Raw genomic sequence first — 18,726 nt, 5'->3', positions numbered from 1 at the left:
TAGCTCTCCAGAGACGCTTGGGACACAAATGCCGCAGGATAAGCCCAATTTAACTCCCCTTGTGGAAGATCAAAGAGAAACTGTTCCACAGGCATTTCACAACGTGCAGCTTAAAATGAATGTTTGCACTTCAAAAATGGAATAATTTAGTAAATCAAATGTGTGTGGAAGGAAGGGAGAGTCCATCCTTTCTAGGTCGATTAATGAACAAGCTTCTGTCTCTTCTGGAAGAACTTAACATTAGTTAGTTCTGCTCAGTAAATACCAACCGTTCTCGAGTTAGAACTTCTTTATCTGTGATACAACATATTCAACAAAATTTTAACTTCCTGATAAGATACACAAGGAAACTCTGAAAACAAGGCTATTTTCCCCCACTCAATTGAGAACTTCAGAAACATTTTTTTTTTATCCTAAACATTCACTACAACAGATTTTAAAATATTTCTTACCTGTGATTAAACTTATGACCAAAGGAAATCCAGTCCTTTTCAATTAATACCTACACAGGATAGAATATAAATATCATGGAGAGAAGCAAATGAAGGAAAATAAGAGACCAGCACTAATAATTCTGAAGGATTCTGAATTCAAAGGTTCTTGGAGCAGAAGTCACTCTCCTCCGTAACCTGCAAATGAACGAGCACTCACTATCCACCCCTATAGAGATGCGTGTCAGAAGGAGGCAAAGTTGAAAGCCTTCCATAGGAAAAATAAACAAGCGTGGACACATGAAAATGTAATGCCACCACCCACAGAGTGCTTTCAATGAGCACTGTTCATACTGCTTCATGTATGATCTCATTTCATTGTGAGGTAGGTATTATCACTCTCATTTTAGAGAGGGGGAAACTGAAAGAGAGGTTAAATACCGAAGATCACGCTACTGGGAAGTAGTTGATGCCACCTTGTAACCGAGCTCCAGAAACCACCACAGCCCATCTAGCCCAACTCTCAACCAACAGGCAATGCTGCTTGTCAGTATAATAGCAAATACTAACCGTTTTACAAGAAACAATTAGGGATGTTTTCCAGTGATCTTTAGTATACTTTAGAAGAATTCTAGAATGATGAGGGTCTGGAACATATTAGAAGTTTCAGCCCTGCTTTGGAGTTAGGGGTAACATGAGTTTATACTCTCAAATTGTCTGGATTTAAAAAAAAAAAAAACTTTTTAATCAAATACTATAGGATAGTACCATCAATATCACCAATGCTCTAAAACAGCCAGAGCTTTTCCCTTAAAAAAAGTAAGGATTGGTTGAAGTTTGGCCTTGACAACTCCTAGTTTAATGGGGAGGAATCAAAAAGAGCCAATGGTGGTGAAGGAGAGAGGCTCCCGGTGCTGTGCGACTCAGCCTCCCCACTCTCCAGACATAAATGAAGGACTCCAGCCCCTAACCTCAGTCCAGGGGAGGAGTCTGAAGCAGGAATGTCACTCTGAAGTCTCAGTGCTGTCACAGGTGATAGGAAGTTCTCTGACACATTCAAAACAAAAGGAAAGAAAAAGCCCAAGAGTGGAAGCCTGCCACTTCTCTCTTGTCCCCAGAGTGTCAGCTGATAATACTTGATAAAGGAGACCTAGCAGCAGAGCTATCCCATCAGGCTTCCTGGCTCAGCATCTATCCCAAGCATGGATTCAGGATCCTCTGAAGCACTTTCTACCAAATCATGGTTCAAGAGGCAGGAACCAGGTAATCTCCCAGCCGCTAGGAAGTCCCTGCAGTCATTTTAAGATTTGGTTCTGGCTTAGCCAAAGCTTCACCCTTCCAGGCAACTAACACAAATATTCTGCAGTTGGAAGCAACATGACAAGTTTTGATGCACATCTAAGAGGTGCAAAATCTAGGAGAGGATGTACCCATGACTTCAAAGAATGCAAGAACATTGTAAAGTTTTCAGTATTCTCATCCAGAGTTGTGAAGGACAATTTAAAATATAAAAGCAGTACGTGAAAACACTTTTTCCTATAGAAAGTTTTTTCTCCAAATATTTTTTCTGGAAAGTGTTTTCTGTTTTATAGTCATGTTACCTCAAACTTGAAAATATATATCAAACTTGAAATATATTTATACAAAGGATGTATAAAACTATTTTACAAACTGCTAAATAGATATTTTATATTTGCCCCCAAATTCACCTTTAATAGCATTGATTTGAATTGGTTCCAAAATCCCAGAAATTCACCTTCTTATTCCAAGCCTATTTCCCCTTTTCCCCTTTAATTAATCATGCTGATCTACCAAGAGAAAAATAATGTTGATGAGGAGGGGAAAAAGTTGCCAATAGTTGTCAGAAGAGAGGTCCATTCTGTCCAGGCGCTGCGTGCGTGGGACAGTGGCCAAGCGGCCACACTCACCATGAAGCCCTTCAGAGTCCGGTAGTGAGGGTCCAGCAGGAGGCTGGCCACCGAGCACACCTGAGCAGTCCTGTCCCAGCCATCGGAACAATGAACAAGCACACTTGCCCCTTCCTCTGAAACTGCCTGAAAAACAGGATGGGCAAAGGATGGCTATCAACAGGAAAAATCATCAGAATTCGCTTTGGTTTTGTACTCACAGAAAGAATCAAAAAAAGATTTACAGGCAAAAAATCAATACCAAAACCTGTTCCTTCATTTATTGAGTGTTCACGCCCCCGTGTAGTTAGGGCGGAGCCAAGGAGAGGTTTGGTGCCGGTAACTGAAGCGTCATTTCCCTTCCCTTATATCCAGAAGCCAAGAGCCCGGCTTCTGTACCATATACAAGCAGGCTTCCTGTGTGAACGTCTCCTAGTCCACCTTCAACCCTCTCTTCCTCCCCGCTGGGTTTCCACCTTAAGCCTTTCCAAATGAAATTCTGGAGCTGCTGCTGGCTGCAATCATTTTCAAAAAGGAAAAGACAAAAATTATAAATTGTAAAACTATGAAATTAGAGATAAAAGGATAAGAGCCAAGTAAAAGTGCCCAGCACTGAATAAATATTTGTTAAATAAATGAATTATCTAATAAAGGGGAGCATACCATGTCATCAGAAAAGATATGGTTGTCTTTAGGTATAAATCTGAGGGGAATTTATTTTAAAAAAAAAATGCACTGAACAACAAAATAGACAATGCATTCAAAAGCAGTTGCAGCAAAATCTTCCTCTGGCAGAACAGAATCTACCTGCCAGGTTCAGGAACATGACTTGCTTCTGCCGTCACTGAAAAGGGGGAGCTGTTTGCTAAGGTGGAAGCTTCAGGCCTCAGTCACTCAAGTGACTCACATTTGGATGTACCCTCCTATAGAAAATTATTCCCTCCACCCAGGACCAAGCCTAGTTGAAGAGAGACCATTCTGAAAGTATTTTACCACTTGATCGCCTTGATGATATACTATCAAGTGAACACCATCCTCTCTTTCACAAAATCCCATCTTCAGAGGGCAAACTTCATGGAGGTCTGCAAAGCCAGCTTTGGTATCACCCAGTTTAGTACAGAGGAGCTCATGCGAGGGAACAAGATCTCCATTCCGAAGTCAGAGTACACTGGCTGCTCTGCCCCATAATTTATGTTCTCTGCATTCGCATACCTTTGCAATGAAGATTCCTGCATCCATGATGGCCTTAATATGCCTCAACCAGCCAGAGTTCTCCAGTCCCCAAAGAAAATCACTCATGGAGGGAGATTTAAGTTCACACACTGCAAGATAAATTGTGTTACAGAAACAAAATACAGAAAATCTCTCATTTTACACGTGATCATATTTGCAGGCAGTTTGTTAATGATTCCTTCACTGTAGTATTTTCTGGAAGACTTGAGTCAAGATAAATGCCCAAGCTCACTCATTCTACTGAACAGTTCCAAGTAAGGCTTTTCTGTCTTCTTTGGTCACAGGGGACACTACATCTGTTTAGGAGTATTATATTGGTAAAGTTTAAACCCTAATAAATGAAAATCATTGAATGTTACCATAGTAAAAATAAGAGAAGATTTATTTATTCTTCTAGCAAAGATATTCAAAATGTGCCACCAAGAAGCACTTGAGTTAAGAGTGCCCTGGAGGAAAAGACTCCTATAACGAACTCCAGCACTTTCCCAACTAGAACTCCATCATCCAAGCACTTCAGTTGCGGACTGCTGTAAAAATACAAAACAGAACTGTCCTAGAAGTCTTAAATGGAAATGATCGAACTCCTCCTACCAACAACCCTACCCAAAGGGAGTAAAGCGTGTGAACTTAAATATGAGACCCTGCACTTCTGAATGCTTCTAGAGCATCGGGTTAGGGCTTTTCCCTTTGGTTGAAAATGAAGATAATCCAGGATTCCAATGATACCTATATTTTACAAAACTAAGGCAGGTGTGCAAACACTTCTATAATATTGTCACAAACAATTTCATCTCGAGAGCTCATCTTTCAGTTGACATGAAGCGTGAAAAAACTTTAGGGCTCAGCATTCTGACTACATATCACAAATACGACATTCCAAAGTTCATGGGGTTCATACCCATAAAGCCCTTTTGAGGAATCTTATAAACTAATCAATGAAAATTAAATAATGTTCCATAGATTTTGTTTGTTTAAAGTGTATTTCTTTGGGCCTTGATTTCTTCATGTTTAAAACAGGGAAGGTGTACTAAATTATATCTAAATGCCCTTCCAACTCTAAACTCCCAGATTCAACTTTAAGTCTATGAAAGCATTGCGCATTTGCAATACATAAAAACAGTTAACAATATTTAATTTATCAGATGCCCTTCCCTCAAATATGCCAGATAGCAGAGGGTTCACTCGTATTTCCCACAACATAAGAGCCACACAAAAAAAGCACAAGTAGTTAAATTCTGAGTCACAGACGGCAGCAGTGAGGAAGAAAATAACACCGAGATTCCCAGCTTTAAAGGCCCTTCTTAAGAAAAAACCGTATTATGAATACGTTCAGGCAAGAGTCCAAACTCTTCCTTCCAAAAGCTTGCCCTGAGCTGGAAGCCCAGCTGGAGAAGTGAGTTCTCTCCAGCATCGCCCTGGTTCAGGACACTGTCCCTTTGAGGTCACAGTGCTGCCGGCTCCCCACCAGCAGCGATTTAGATTGTTCCAGGAAGATTAACCTGATTTGCAGTCTTCAAACGTTTTTGCACGTGTGCCCCTCCACTGATTTTTAAAACGATGTACCCTCTCAGGCACCCTGGAATAACGCACCATAATAAGACTGAAGGTGTGTTCGCCGTTTGTAAGGTGGCAAAAGGGCAGTTCGTCAGGGGAGGTGGGAAAGGACAGCTGGTTCACACCTGGACGGAGGAGCATCTCTAAGGCAGGCGAGGCAGTTTTAGGAAGGAGCACGTGCGGAAGTCAGTGCCATAAAGCAACCCAGCCAGGGCGCCCCTGGGAAAATCCTCCCGTGACCTCGGGGTGTATGTACTCAGTGTGAAGACAGACGCTGAATCTGCTGCAACTGAAAAACGCCAGCCCCGGGGAGAAACTGGGCCGGGCGTGGCTCTGTCCTCGGGGACACGGACGGGGCCGGGCTGGCCGCAGTGCTGCCCAGGCCCTCCGTGCAGCGCGCATGACGCAATCCCCGCACCCTCCGTGCTGCGGCCTCTCCCGCGGGCGCCTGCTGTTTGGTCTTTCTGTCCAACCCCGGCCGTGACCCAGACCGTTCAACTTAATCCTAAAATACACACATTCCACCACGTAGAGTCTCTGGACCCACTGAGTTCTTTAAATCTTCTGCAGATAACACTGACTTGCAAACAGTTTTTTGTTTTTTGTGGTTTTTTTTTTTTTTCCACTGAACTAGCCCAAATTTCTGGTGGTCATGATCAGGCTCAGGGCTAGCTGGCATCCTCCTTCATTTCAAAAAGTCCAGGGAGCTAGAGGGATATCTTGGCATCGAAGCTCTGAAGCTCAGTCCAAGAACAGATGATCCCTTTTGCCTTCTCTTCCCACCAGGTGTGGAAATGACAGCAAGTTTAAAAATAAAGACGCCAGGCTGTCCAGCTAACTGGGAGGTGGCCTGTGCCAGTGGCAAGAGGGGACCAGCCAGCTAACAGAGCAAGGTCCTAAAAGGTGCTGTGGAGAGGATGCCCAGGCCACCCTCTTCACTGGCTCACGGCCCAGGGGACCAGCTGCCGCATCTCTCCCAGGTCAGCTCCTTTCCTTCCACACGGAGGATGGCTCCTTGTTTAACACATCTGCTTTCGGGAACATTAAAACTGGGTACATTCAATAAAATAGCCTCCCGAGGTTTCACGCAAGGTAGTGGCTGAGAAAGTGTTTCCCCTCACATGCTGAGTGGCGATGGTTAAGAGCCATCAGCCCACAGGTGATTAATACACATGGACAGATGGGGGTACACTTGCGACTCCAAGAATTAGCGCCTGGATTTTTAAATATAAAACTGGTGGGTTTGTTTGTATAAACTCAGGATAAGGCAGAAATACTGATCGGTTCACCCTTGTTGCCAAAGCTGAACCAATATTTACAAACCATTTTGCTGAACAAAGTTCATTTCAGCTGACCTCAGAGGCGTCAGCCACAGATCACAGAGAACCAGACTTATTATACGAACCTGGAGTTTGATGCCCGGGTCTAGTGACATTTGTTTTACTAACAGGGCAACTATATCCCACAAACACATAAAAACAACACTTAAAAAAAGATCAATAATTATGGCACCTGAGGAAATAGGAAATTTATTTGGAGGAAAATTAACCTTCCATGATCTTCCTTAGCTATTTCCTACACCAAGCTCATTTCTTCCTACACAGTGACTGGGTGGGGATCAGTGAGGGTGCAGAGTCTCCACCTGAACCCTGTGGGATTGGTCTTTCTTGTGTCTAAGATCTAAAGTTGGAAGGTACATGGCCCTCCCTGACTTACCAGCCAGACACATACCTGAGCTCTCCTAATGTTTGATTTGTCTCCTTCCCATTTTGGAGTCAAAAACCCAAGCCCAATGAAACGGCCTTCAAAGAACTAGCAAAATGATGGTAATCTCCCTCAACTGAACATCCCAGCAGGTGATACCATTCAAAGAGGACTTAATTATGGCCTGTACAACAGAAGTGTTTGGTAAAGCCTGCCCTGTCGTCTCCCTTTTTTACTTAGAGCCCGCCCTGGTGACAGAATCAACTCTGCAGTGAAGTGTACTCAGTCTATTAATGTCAGTGCTGCTTTCCTCCCCACCCCTGCCAACTGACATGGACCCTCTTTACAGAGGCCTTTACATTAATTGGAGAGATCTGTGTATTAGCTTCTCTGTATATTACTGGACACCAATAAGATTCCAGCTTTGCTTAGGATGCTATTTTCTGGAATCTCCACACAATTAACAATGCCATGAAAGCCACTTTTGAATAGCCTTGCCCTCCTCTAAAGAATTCGATGCTAATAGAAAATGGTAAGTTGCGATCCAGCCTAAATTCTGTACACCTGTGCTAGCACTGCTTGCATTAGCAGCATAGATAATAGTATATGCAGACACACATGGGCATGAGTATGTGTCTGTGTCGAGCTACTAATAAACATGTATGTGTGTGTAAATGCATGTATACACACACACATTCCAGTAATACTAACTACCATTGACCTAAAGAAAATCAAGCAGCTGGTTCGCAAAAGAATGCCCTATTAGCATTTATTAGCTTTGCATATGAATTTTGTGTCTAAAGACACAATTTGCCACAAATAAATTTTAAAATATATATGCCCATTTATGTTACATTTACCATATATAAGGCTTGGGATTTGGTCATTTTCTCTCAGTGAACAGGAACTCAACCAAAGACAGGGCTTAAGGAATGAGCAAGTCTAAATAGGAAACGTAAGGCAGATGAAAATAGAGAAGTCTACTCTGCGAGAAGGGGTGCTGAGAGCCTGTGAAGTCGGGGTGGATGTAAGATATTAGTGGTAAATGCTGGAGAGAAGGCCGAGAACCATGTGAGATTAAGATGTTGGCAGCAAATAACAGAAGTGGTGAAATAAGCAGTACACGTAGCTGGGGACGTAACTGGTGGAAAAGCATTCCACGCTCATCACACCAGCTGAGCAAAGCTGCAGGACCAACGCACCCATCGAATCTGAGGCCACATTGTCACTGGCAAGCAGACACTGAACTGCCCCATCCCACCTGCAGCCTTATGGAAAAACTGCTCGCCTTGTGGCTAATATGAGTCATGTCTATCTTTAGTTTTATGGGAGACACGTTCTTCTATAAGTGCTCCTTTTGTAAATGTCCTAGTTATCCAAAAGCTAGCTGTCATGATTAATAAAATGAAAACAATAATTCTGAAATTTTTTGATCTTTGAATTGTCCCAAGGAACATCAAGATACAGCATAATTAGGATAAAAAATAGCCATTCTTCTCCCATTAAATCTTTGTTTTCTCTTGTCCTCTCCTTTGCTAAAATCACCCAGAGATAAAGTCTTTGGTTTTGACATCCAATTAAAACATTCAACCATCTGATCTACCCAAGGACAGCCCTCAGGAAGATCACTTATGAGAAAGCAACATCTTCTCTTCCCGCCATGATTTTCTGCCCTACATCAAAATCAGTAACGTCACTTTGTATTAATAAATGAAGCTTTTTTTCTATGCAATGCCCAGCGTATAGAAAACTCTCAACAACTGTCTGATGTACAGATGATTGTCTGAAATAACTATGTAGCTCCTAGTGATTTCCTCTACATCCGTTATCTACCATACAGCATATATTTACTCCCAATTTTCAGATTAGCAAGTGTGGCTTAAAGAGTTTACTAAGTCATCCAAGGTTACTCGGCCAGCAAATAACTGAGCTGGAGTCCTGGCCACAACACGTACGCCCCAAAGCTCACGCTCTTTCCTCTCTGCCTCAGTGCTTAGAGCATTAGATCTCAGTCTAGATCGGGCGACACCATCCAGCCACATTTTACATCCTCTTACAACACAGAGAGAGCCAGGTACACACCCTTGATGCATTTCTTTCTTTCAAGTGACCACGAATTGATAACTAGTGGAGCCTGACGAAGAGACCTGTTGCTCTAGCAGAACACTTATTAAAAAACCTTACCGCTGGGTGGAGCTATGCAGTTCACTTTAATGGGAAAGTAGGTTTTCTGTGTGGAAACCCATGCCACATTGCTAAATTTTGAGGGACAGTGACCAGGTTTGCAGCCAGGTCTTATTGGCTGTCTCGTCTAATAGGTTAGTAATCTCAGGAAATTAATAATGGGGAAAGTCAGAAGATCGAGAACCGAAAAAAGATCAACCTTTATAGCTTTTCATTAGCTCATAGCTGGTAGAACTTCATAGCATAAACTTGTAGGCCATGTTACAGGAAATACTCACTTTGAAATGAAAAACTTAAATGTGACTATAAAGGGTTCAACTCTTCCACTTCTTCCAGGCTTACGTAGCCATCACCACATAAAGTAACGAGGTGAGGAAGAAAGCATCAAATAAAAAGGACACCGGGACTGAGAGTTACAACCTTAACCTCTGAGCAGAGAAAAATACTTCGTGGGAACCTCGGAGCCGGGTGTGTTAGGGACTGTCCCCTTCTAGACCTTGGTGCACCCGAGAGCACCGGGCAGGGACGCCAGAGCAGGGAGTCGTCACACGAGCACAGCACCCACGGCCGTGGTGCCTCCCATGACACACTCGAAGTTCTCTGCTTTCACCTGTCGCTGCTACACCCAACAAAGTTTCTGAACAATCGGGCCTCACAACCTTCACACACAAGCACAGGTCACATATCTCTGGCGCCACCTGACTTTACCACAAAACTTTCTCCATCATCACTGTCCCCAGTTCTAGGGGAAACGATAAAAGTGGCTACCGCTTGGGGCCTGCTAAAAAGATTCCAATCTTTTCAGTTGAATCTTACGAACAGCCCTTCACTACAGTATTGTCCAAACTGCTGAATGGGCACCGGGCCTTTGTTCCTGTGCTCTGGACCTGCTCCCATCTGATCTGCTGTCAGGCTGAGGTCTGTATCTCTGTCAGACAACTTGCTGAGAAAACATCCACCGGGCCCGGCATGGGGTTTATTAAATTATTTTCGATGAACTTGTGCTGAGTGGACACAGACTGTATCACAAGGCAAGCACTTCCATGCCTCTGAAATTGTGCTTACTCCACGTCTCTTGAAGAAAAAAATTAAGAAAAGCCACCCATAAGAAAGCAGGGGACCTATCAAATACCTGCCTAGCTGCCTGAATTAATCTACAGCCCATTAGCTTGTCCATTTTACGCAGTGCTTATTTTAAACTACAGTACTGCTTCCCAAGAAAAAGCATAATGCACCTTATACTGGAAAGCACTTTACAGTTTGCAAGGAATCTTTTTTAACAAATCTGTGAGTTAGAGAGCAATGATATATTGCTTACATTGTTTGACAAATACAGGAAATGAGGTTTGTTCACGTTTACTCAGAGACTAAGGCAAGAACCCAAACCCAGATCTTCAGACACTTAGGCCAGGACACTTTCTACCCAAGCCACCACCTAGAGAGACTGTAAAGCAAAGTGGTTAAGAGTATGGTGTCTGGGACTTTCCTGGTGGCACAGTGGTTAAGAATCCGCCTGCCTATGCAGGGGACACAGGTTCAAGCCCTGGCCCGGGAAGATCCCACATGCCGCGGAGCAACTAAGCCCGTGCACCACAACTACCGAGCCTGTGCTCTAGAGCCCATGAGCCACAACTACTGAGCCCACGTGCCACAACTACTAAAGCCCGTGCGCCTAGAGCCCGTACTCTGCAACGAGAAGCCACTTCAATGAGAAGCCCGTGCACCGCAACAAAGAGTAGCCCCCGCTCGCCACAACTAGAGAAAGCCCGCGCACAGCAACGAACACCCAACGCAGCCAAAAAATAAGTATATTAAAAAAAATTAACAGTGTCCAGTACATAATAATCACCCCATAAATGTTATATCATCATTACCATGTGGGTGGTTATCTGTGAGCCTGTCCAATAAAAGAACCACAAATCAACGAGGATCACGGTGAAATGATGGAAAGTACTAGGCTCAATTCTTGCTTTGTTATGTGATACCAAGAAGGGTATGTCTTTAAAAACTTTTTAATTAAAAATGTAATACACCGGACTTTGTAACTGGAGAGAGGCGCTCCTACTGGTCTTGAAGAATAACCTGTCGTGTTGTGAAGAGCTGATGTGGAGGTCCAACATGGCAGAGAACTCTAGGACCTAAGGGTGACCGCCAGCTGACAGCGCTCAGGGCCCTCAGCTGAATGCAGCCAATAACCTGCATCAGCCTGGAAGCAGATTCTGCCCCATCCAGGTTTCCAGATGAGGACACAGCCCAGCTAGCACCTTGACTGCAGCCTTGTAAGATCCTGGGCGGAGGGATCCTGGCTTCCCATTGACACCTGAGAAACGCCCAGACTTGTGACCCTCAGAAACTGTGACCTGATAAGTGTGTATTGTTTGTGTTCCATGTAACATACCAACCATAGACAATTTGGTAAATAAAGAAGGAAAAAGAAAAAATTCACCCATTGTCCTCTCATTCTAATCCAATTATCATTCTGGAAATTCTTCATAAATATGGTTTACTGTATAGTGAATCAAGAGTATGTGTACAATTTTACAACCTGAATTTTTCACTTACATTATACACGTTCTCCCATGTTAGTAATATATTTTTCACATTTATCATTTTTAATGGATGCAAAATTTTCTATCAAAAGGTAGAGTGTTTAGTCAGTCTACTATTGTTGAACATTCCTGAGGCTTCCAAAATTCTATTATTATAAATAAAACACTACTATCAAAACAGGCATTATATGTCTTTCTTTTTTTAAACCATATTTTGGATTAGTCCCTAAGGGGAATTAATCTGGTAAAAATATGTATCTCAGAACAAAATATATTAGGTATCTCTTGCCAATTTCAATGATACTAGAAATATTTAAAGTACTAGTTTTACCACATTCTTTTCAGTATTGAATATTTTAATGTATTTAAATTTAAATATTTAAATAAATTTAATTTTATTTAAATTAAAAAAATTTTTAAGAGAAAAATAGTACTTTGAGGTTTTAACTACATTTCTTTAATTATCAGAGCAAGTTTAAATGTTTTTCTATGTTTATTTATTTCAACTTATTTTTCTTTAAAGAATTATCTTAGATTGAGTTGCCTAACTTCACTGAGACACTTTCTTCATCTATAAAGTGCAGATAATATTACGTACAGCACACTATTGCTGTGAAATCAAATACAGGCAGACCTCATTTTACTGTACTTCACAGATATTGTGTTTTTTATAGGTTGAAGGTCTGTGGCAACCCTGCATCAAGCAAGTCTATCGGCACCATTCTCCCAACAGCATTTGCTCGCGTCATACCTCTGTATCACATTTTGGTAATTCTCGAAATATTTCAAACCCTCCACCAGTGAAAAGATTACAACTCTGTGAAAGCTCAGATGATGGTTACATCTTTTAAGCAATAAAATATTTTTAAATTAAGGTACATACATTGCTTTTTTAGACATAATGCTATTGCACACTGCATAGACTACAGGATAGGGTAAACATAACTTTCACATGCCCTGGGAAACCAAAAAATCCGTGCGACTCACTTTATAGCGATATTCATTTTACTGAGGTGGTCTGGAACCGAACCTGCGATATCTTCAAGGTCTGCCTATTCGTGAATCATTTAAGTAAAAATACTGAGGAAGCCTGGCACGTAGCAGGTGCTCTGTTTTTAGTTAAATGCACAAATCAATGAACAAGGGGTCAGTTATACAGAACTACACTGTGGCCAACAATATTAATCTAAGATTCATGTAGAATCCAGGCACGCCGAAACTAGTGGTGGGGAGAAAGGTCAATTTTCTGGGCAACATACAAAAGGTGGAGCATGGTGACTGAAAAACAGGAAGGTGTCACTGCCATCATGTCCTTCCCATAAACACCCGCCTACCTTGAAAACAGGCATTTATTTACGAAGCAGCGCGATAGTGCGGCTCAATCTCAAAGCCCGGATGTGAGGTAATTCCATGTGCCCCTCTCTCCCTCCCTCTCACTGATTTCCTCCCCCCAGTTCAAGGATGCCCTAGGAGGTTTTTATTTCCACATCTGATAACAATTTCCTCAGCCACGGAAAGAGCCTATCCCAGGTTCTTCTACTGCCGGTTTCAACAACAACAAAAGAAAGAAAATATAGGGCATCCTTTTATTATTTGAGGGAAAAGCCATTATTTATATGATCAAGAGGAAAGGCTCTGTGGAAAGCACTTAATAAATCACACAATTGCTACATAACTGAAAGGCTTCATTATTATCTCACTGGGAGGTGCGAATGTCACAAAATAGTTTGGTTTAGAACTTAGAAACCAAAGTTAACATGCAATCAATCAGCTCCACAAAAGGACCTACACTGGATGTGAACTTGGTCCTAGATTTCAGTTTCTGATGAAATACCCTGCAGCTCTTGCTCACAGACAGGGCTATTTGGGGCCAGAATGCAAACAATTTTTCATTTCTGTTATTCAGAATCTCTCCTGATAATATCAATATCCCTGATAAGAGAAATTTTGAAAAAAAAATAATAATCATGAAGGAAATGCATTATTCCGCTTCCTACCAAGTGACCAGCAGTACAAACCTTCCGATCTCTTTGATGCCAAGACAGCTGTTTGAAGGATAAAAGCCTCAAAAGGTGGGTCTGATTGCATCAGTTCATCAGCTGAGCTTCCACGAGCAGTTTATAATTTACTTGGTAAAAACAGATAGTCAAACATTGGTCAAGTCCCCTGAAAGGCATCCAGAAAGTTGGCCTTGCTTATTGCACTGACACAGAGCTGAAAAAGTGATGCAGAAGAACCGTGACCCCTTATGAAACACAGGCTGCCCTCCCTCTGGAACTCGGTCAGTTCGCTGGTCCTTTAGAAATCGCGAGTCAGACCAAAGGTATGAGGGCAGGAGACATGGTTCCGAATAAGAAACCAAGTAAATGCTAATTTTAAAACAAAAGCCAAATCGCCATGTTACGAGCACTCCTGGGGGCCACCATCTGCATAGAAGAAAATATATATTCTCAAACGTCAGCTTATGAAATTACTAAATGAAAAATATAAAGCATACAAATGTTTTTAATGATTCTGATAATGAACACTCTTCACACTAAAACTAGACTACCCCTTCAATTACAGCACCAAGCTAGTCCAATTTTTCAATGTCTGAAAAGCACAGCTTATAACAGGGAGAGCCACACCGCCCATGATAATCTCCCAAAGTTTACGAAGTTCAATGCCCAAGGCATCCTCCTGTCACCTGAGACATGGCAAATTTCACGTGGAGGTAAGATGGAGATAGACAGCTCTGGGGCCGTTATTTTTTTTTTTTAAGATGCAGGAAGAGGTTTCGTCTAACCATTCAAACCCTCAATTTTAAACTATTTGCAATCAGGGGCATCAAAGTGTGGACTCACAGACTGTCAGGGCTGGATGGGTCCACAGACATTATTAGTCCAATCCTCTCCATTTACAGCAGGTAACAGAGCCCCAAAGAAGGTACATGACGTGTTCAAAGTCTCATAATGACTGAGATGACCCCGGGAATCCAGGAAGGAGAATGGAAATCAGGCTTGTCTGTGACACTCAAGTCCCTCCAGCCCCACCGCTAGCTTCTCACTACATCCCGCTCTGATTAAGCACTGAACTGCACGAGTTACTGAGAGCAAACGTGGATCCCGAGAAAAAGGGAATTCGGCCCTTTCTTTGTCCCTCTTCACTACAGACCCCGCCCGCATTTCCGGTGCAGACGGACCGTCCGCTTCCCTGGCACACAGCGCCGCCTCCCCAGGGCTTCCCCCCAGAAGCGCGAGCCCAGCATTTACAGCCTCCCCTGGCCCAGAGGCACGAAGCCCTGGGTTATGCACCCTCTTTCTCTTCGGCTCCCACAGGAGGGAGAAGCGGTGGACCTGACAACAGACTGCTCCTTGGGCCTTGACAAGCGCAAGAGCGTAAGCAGGCAACGAAGCTGGTTTTGCTTGGAATATACGATTTCTGGCAGTTCGTTTACGGCTGGTGTGGCCCCGTGAATAACTCCTGTATGTTGCATAAGCCGGCTCTGCGACTTCCTCTCCCTGTGAGTATCGAAGCCTGGGCGTACGCGTCTCGTGGTGCTCGCTGCTGGGTGGGGTGGGGGGGGGAGCGCACTGCAGCACTTGCTGCTGATGGAAGGGACAACCAGGACCCCCCACCGTCCTCCTAATGGCCATTCAGCCGCTCGGATTCAGTTTATGAACCTCATGTCCACGCGTGAACAGCTTGCGGCTGCTTTCGATGTAGGACTGCTTTATCTCCAAATGGTCTTGAATATGGGTCAAACTACTATTATGAGAGAGAAAGAAAAACTATCCCCGTGCACTTTTATCTTCGGTGTTAGGTGCCACCGGAGAGAGCCTGGCAGCCAACACCACGTGACAAAACCACTCCAGGAGGACACAAAAAAAGAAGAGAATAGCTGCTAAATGTTTCAAGAGTCCCTGCATTTTGATGTTCTTCCCAACTGATCCCACCCCTGCAAACAACATCACAGTAAAGCACAATTTTCACATCAAGAGACCATCTTATTCCAGCTTGGCATTAACACATTTAACTGCATTTTTTAAATGCCGTGCATAAGGAAATGGTTTACCTTCCAGCATTTTTTGCAGACTGTTCCTCATGACGTGGATGTTCTCTATCCCGATAAACTGGAACTTGATATTGGAGTAATTGTCTTCGTTCTCATAGCCTTTCCCTGCAGCACGATTTGCCATCGCATTAAGCTGCAGTGGGCAGCAAAACAGAACAGTCACCAGTGATAGTCATGAAACAATCACAACACTTCACGGCTCTCCATAAGAACATGCAACATGATGTGCAGAAACATGCTTTAAATCCCGGGAACATTGTGCTGGGCTAGGTAGCTACAGACACTCGTGCTGAGCTTACATTCAACAACATCAGTTTGTTGATGTGGGAACATTTTCTGAGCTGGAAGCATCCTATAGATAAGCCCTTTTGGAGATGTTCCCTGTCAGGGATGCCAAATCCAATGTGGGATTCTGTACAGAGCCAAGTCGCCCCAATTTAATACCAAACATGACAGCCTTAGGTTGGCAGAAGAATATCAGCAGATACAGTTGGCAACATAAAGCTCTGTAAGTTAAATTATTATATCTTCCAGTATTAGAATGCCAATAAACACATCAACGTATAGGAATAGTTACGTCATTCTAATTTGCCTACAAGAATCCCTCAGGTACCCAATTCAACCTTGAGCAGGAATCGCTGAACAAAACAGAGAGAGGGCAAGCAGGTGCTAAGCCTCCAGAGACATTTCCTCCGGCCACCCTATTTAAATCTCCAGAGAGGATTTTTTTCTACCACATTCATTATCATAATTTCATATATAAAAAGTCACGGTTCCTAGTGCAAACTGGGTTAAATGGTAATGGACTTTGAAGAAGAAATTTATGATATGCAAACTTCTGCCTTATTCCTGTGCAACTAAAATCAAGAAGGGGACAAGTCCTGCCTTAGCTGAGAAATACACAGATTTCTAGAATGAATGTATTATTGTGAATACTCCATTCTTGCTGTTCAGCTAAGTGGGTCATCACATCCTAGACATCAATATTCACTGACCATTCTCTTCCTCTGCCCACAAAGGGCAGGAGGGCTAGCCCAGGCAGAGCACTCACCACCAAAAAAATATCAGTTTTTAGGACCACAATGCAGCACTCGGGGGATAGTCATACTTTTCAAAAATCTAAGCTTAAAAAAGCCAAGTTAAGTTAAAAGCATACATATTTTTTGACCCAGATCTCCTATGTGTGAGAGTCTGACACTATTAAAATACCAGCACGTAAAGACAGACGTCCAAAGATGTTTACTGCAATCTTTTTTTTTTTTTTTTGTAATAGTTGAGAGTAAAAAAACGGAAAACCTATGAGTATCTCCACAGGGCCATGATTGGATGAATTATGGTATATTCATACCCTGGACTTCTAATAGGCTCAAGTAGAGACACAGAGATAGAGATACACAGATATATAGATGTCTAGATATTGCGGGGGGAGGGTGGGAGGAGGGAAAGAAGAAAAAGAGGGGAGGGGAGGGAGTGGAGAAGAGAGGAGATACTGGGCCATGACATGTGAAGTGAAAAGAGTAAGCTCCAGAATAATATTCATACAATTATCCCATTTTTTGTAAAACAAGCCGACCTACAGACATGCATTTACGTTTATGCATGCTGGGTTAAGCAGAACAGAAATGAATGGAAGGCTATACCAATTTAGCAGCTGTTGCAGCAGGCAGACAGAGGTGGCACGTGTGGGGAGCGGCTGCCAGTACTACTCCAGATGCTCCTCCAGGCTTTGTTACAAACCAGATATAGTGGGTTTGTAATTTAAATAACAGGAAAAAAACATATGGCAGGCCCCTCACTTTCCTGCTCCGTGACTCAGCTCACGTGACATCAGCTGGGGCGCGCCCCACTACCCTGTTTCCCATTTACGAAAAGATCGTCCCCTTTTTCTCCCAGGCATGCTATGAGAAGGATAAAGGGTTTGGTCTCAATAAAGAAAAAAATATAAAAATAGTGTTATTTTTAAGACAACTGATGTTCATGCTTTAAATTTTAAAAATATTTTAAGAGGAAAATTTTTCTAAAATTACCTATAGACATTGTTCTTTTGAAACATACTATTATAAAAATATCACTGGTTTGTATAATTATTTTCCAAAGTTGCTGGCTTATTCTTTACAAGCTTCATAAATAAAATGGTTAATAGGATACGTGCAACTGTCTTTATGTTACATGAACCTTATGTTTATTCTGTATCTTGAATAATTCAAGTTAAGTCTACTCACCACATACCATACTCTTTTTAAGCAGTGCAGTGAATAAAAACCAAAACACTATTATTACTTTAATCTATAATTAGGACCCTATGTTCACATTTTTTAGTAGTTGATTACCTATGACCTGGGAGAATTTATCGATGGTCTTCTTTAAAAGCAAAGGAGCCACACAAGATGGCCTCTTAAAAGCCAACGGTACTTCTCATAATGAACAGAAGGTGGCAATATTTAATCTACCATCCAAAGTGTACTTTCTCAAGGTGTCCACATACTTTACAGGCCCTGTCAGGATAATGGGGCACCAGCTGACCCTTCAAAGCAGGAAATACAGTTTCATAATTAATAAAAAATTCAGAAGCTATCTTAGACCTACATGTATATTCATTCAGATAGAGTATCTCTTATATAAATAAAACACTAAGTCTAGTTTGGTGCCCTGTCCCTTAGGCTGAGAACTCCATTTCACAGGCAAAGAAAAAGCTGTTCATTTCAGCTCCTAAAAGTTCTCAAATAGTGGAAAAAAAAAAACAACCTCAAAAGGTCACATACTATATGTTTTCAATTACAGAACGTTCTTGAAATGACAAACTTACAGAGGTGGAGAACAGATTAGTGGTTATTTGTGGTGATGTAATTGTTCTGTATCTTGACTGTGGTACTGGATATACAAACACACATATGTGATAAGACTTTACAGAGCTAAACACACACACACACACACACACACACACGACTACAGTAAAACTGGGAAAATCGGAACAAGATTGGTGGATTTTATCAATGTCAATATCCTGGTTGCAATACTGTACACAGCTTTGCAAGATGTTATCACTGGGGGAAAGTGGGTAAAATGTACAAGGCATCCTTCTGTATTATTTCCTACAACTGCATGTGAAT

General features: G+C 42.3%; 1 protein-coding gene across 3 annotated transcripts in view; it reads right to left on the bottom strand.

The window, feature by feature from the left end:
- The window catches only part of MTMR7 (myotubularin related protein 7), a 93,935-nt gene that overhangs the window by 7,141 nt on the left and 68,068 nt on the right, over window positions 1-18,726 (bottom strand). For all 3 annotated transcript variants that reach the window (XM_061177592.1, XM_061177594.1, XM_061177593.1), the window contains 4 exons: window positions 15,617-15,749; window positions 3,551-3,660; window positions 2,360-2,485; window positions 453-502 (listed from right to left, as the gene is read on the bottom strand). In XM_061177592.1, the coding sequence (XP_061033575.1) occupies window positions 453-502; window positions 2,360-2,485; window positions 3,551-3,660; window positions 15,617-15,749 (419 nt within the window). The remainder of the gene's footprint in view (window positions 1-452; window positions 503-2,359; window positions 2,486-3,550; window positions 3,661-15,616; window positions 15,750-18,726) is intronic.

This window comes from Eubalaena glacialis, chromosome 20, assembly GCF_028564815.1.
Source record: "Eubalaena glacialis isolate mEubGla1 chromosome 20, mEubGla1.1.hap2.+ XY, whole genome shotgun sequence".
NCBI classification, from domain to species: domain Eukaryota; kingdom Metazoa; phylum Chordata; class Mammalia; order Artiodactyla; family Balaenidae; genus Eubalaena; species Eubalaena glacialis.
The sequence above is the reverse complement of the archived record's forward strand: the minus strand, read 5'-3'. Positions and strand labels throughout refer to the sequence as shown.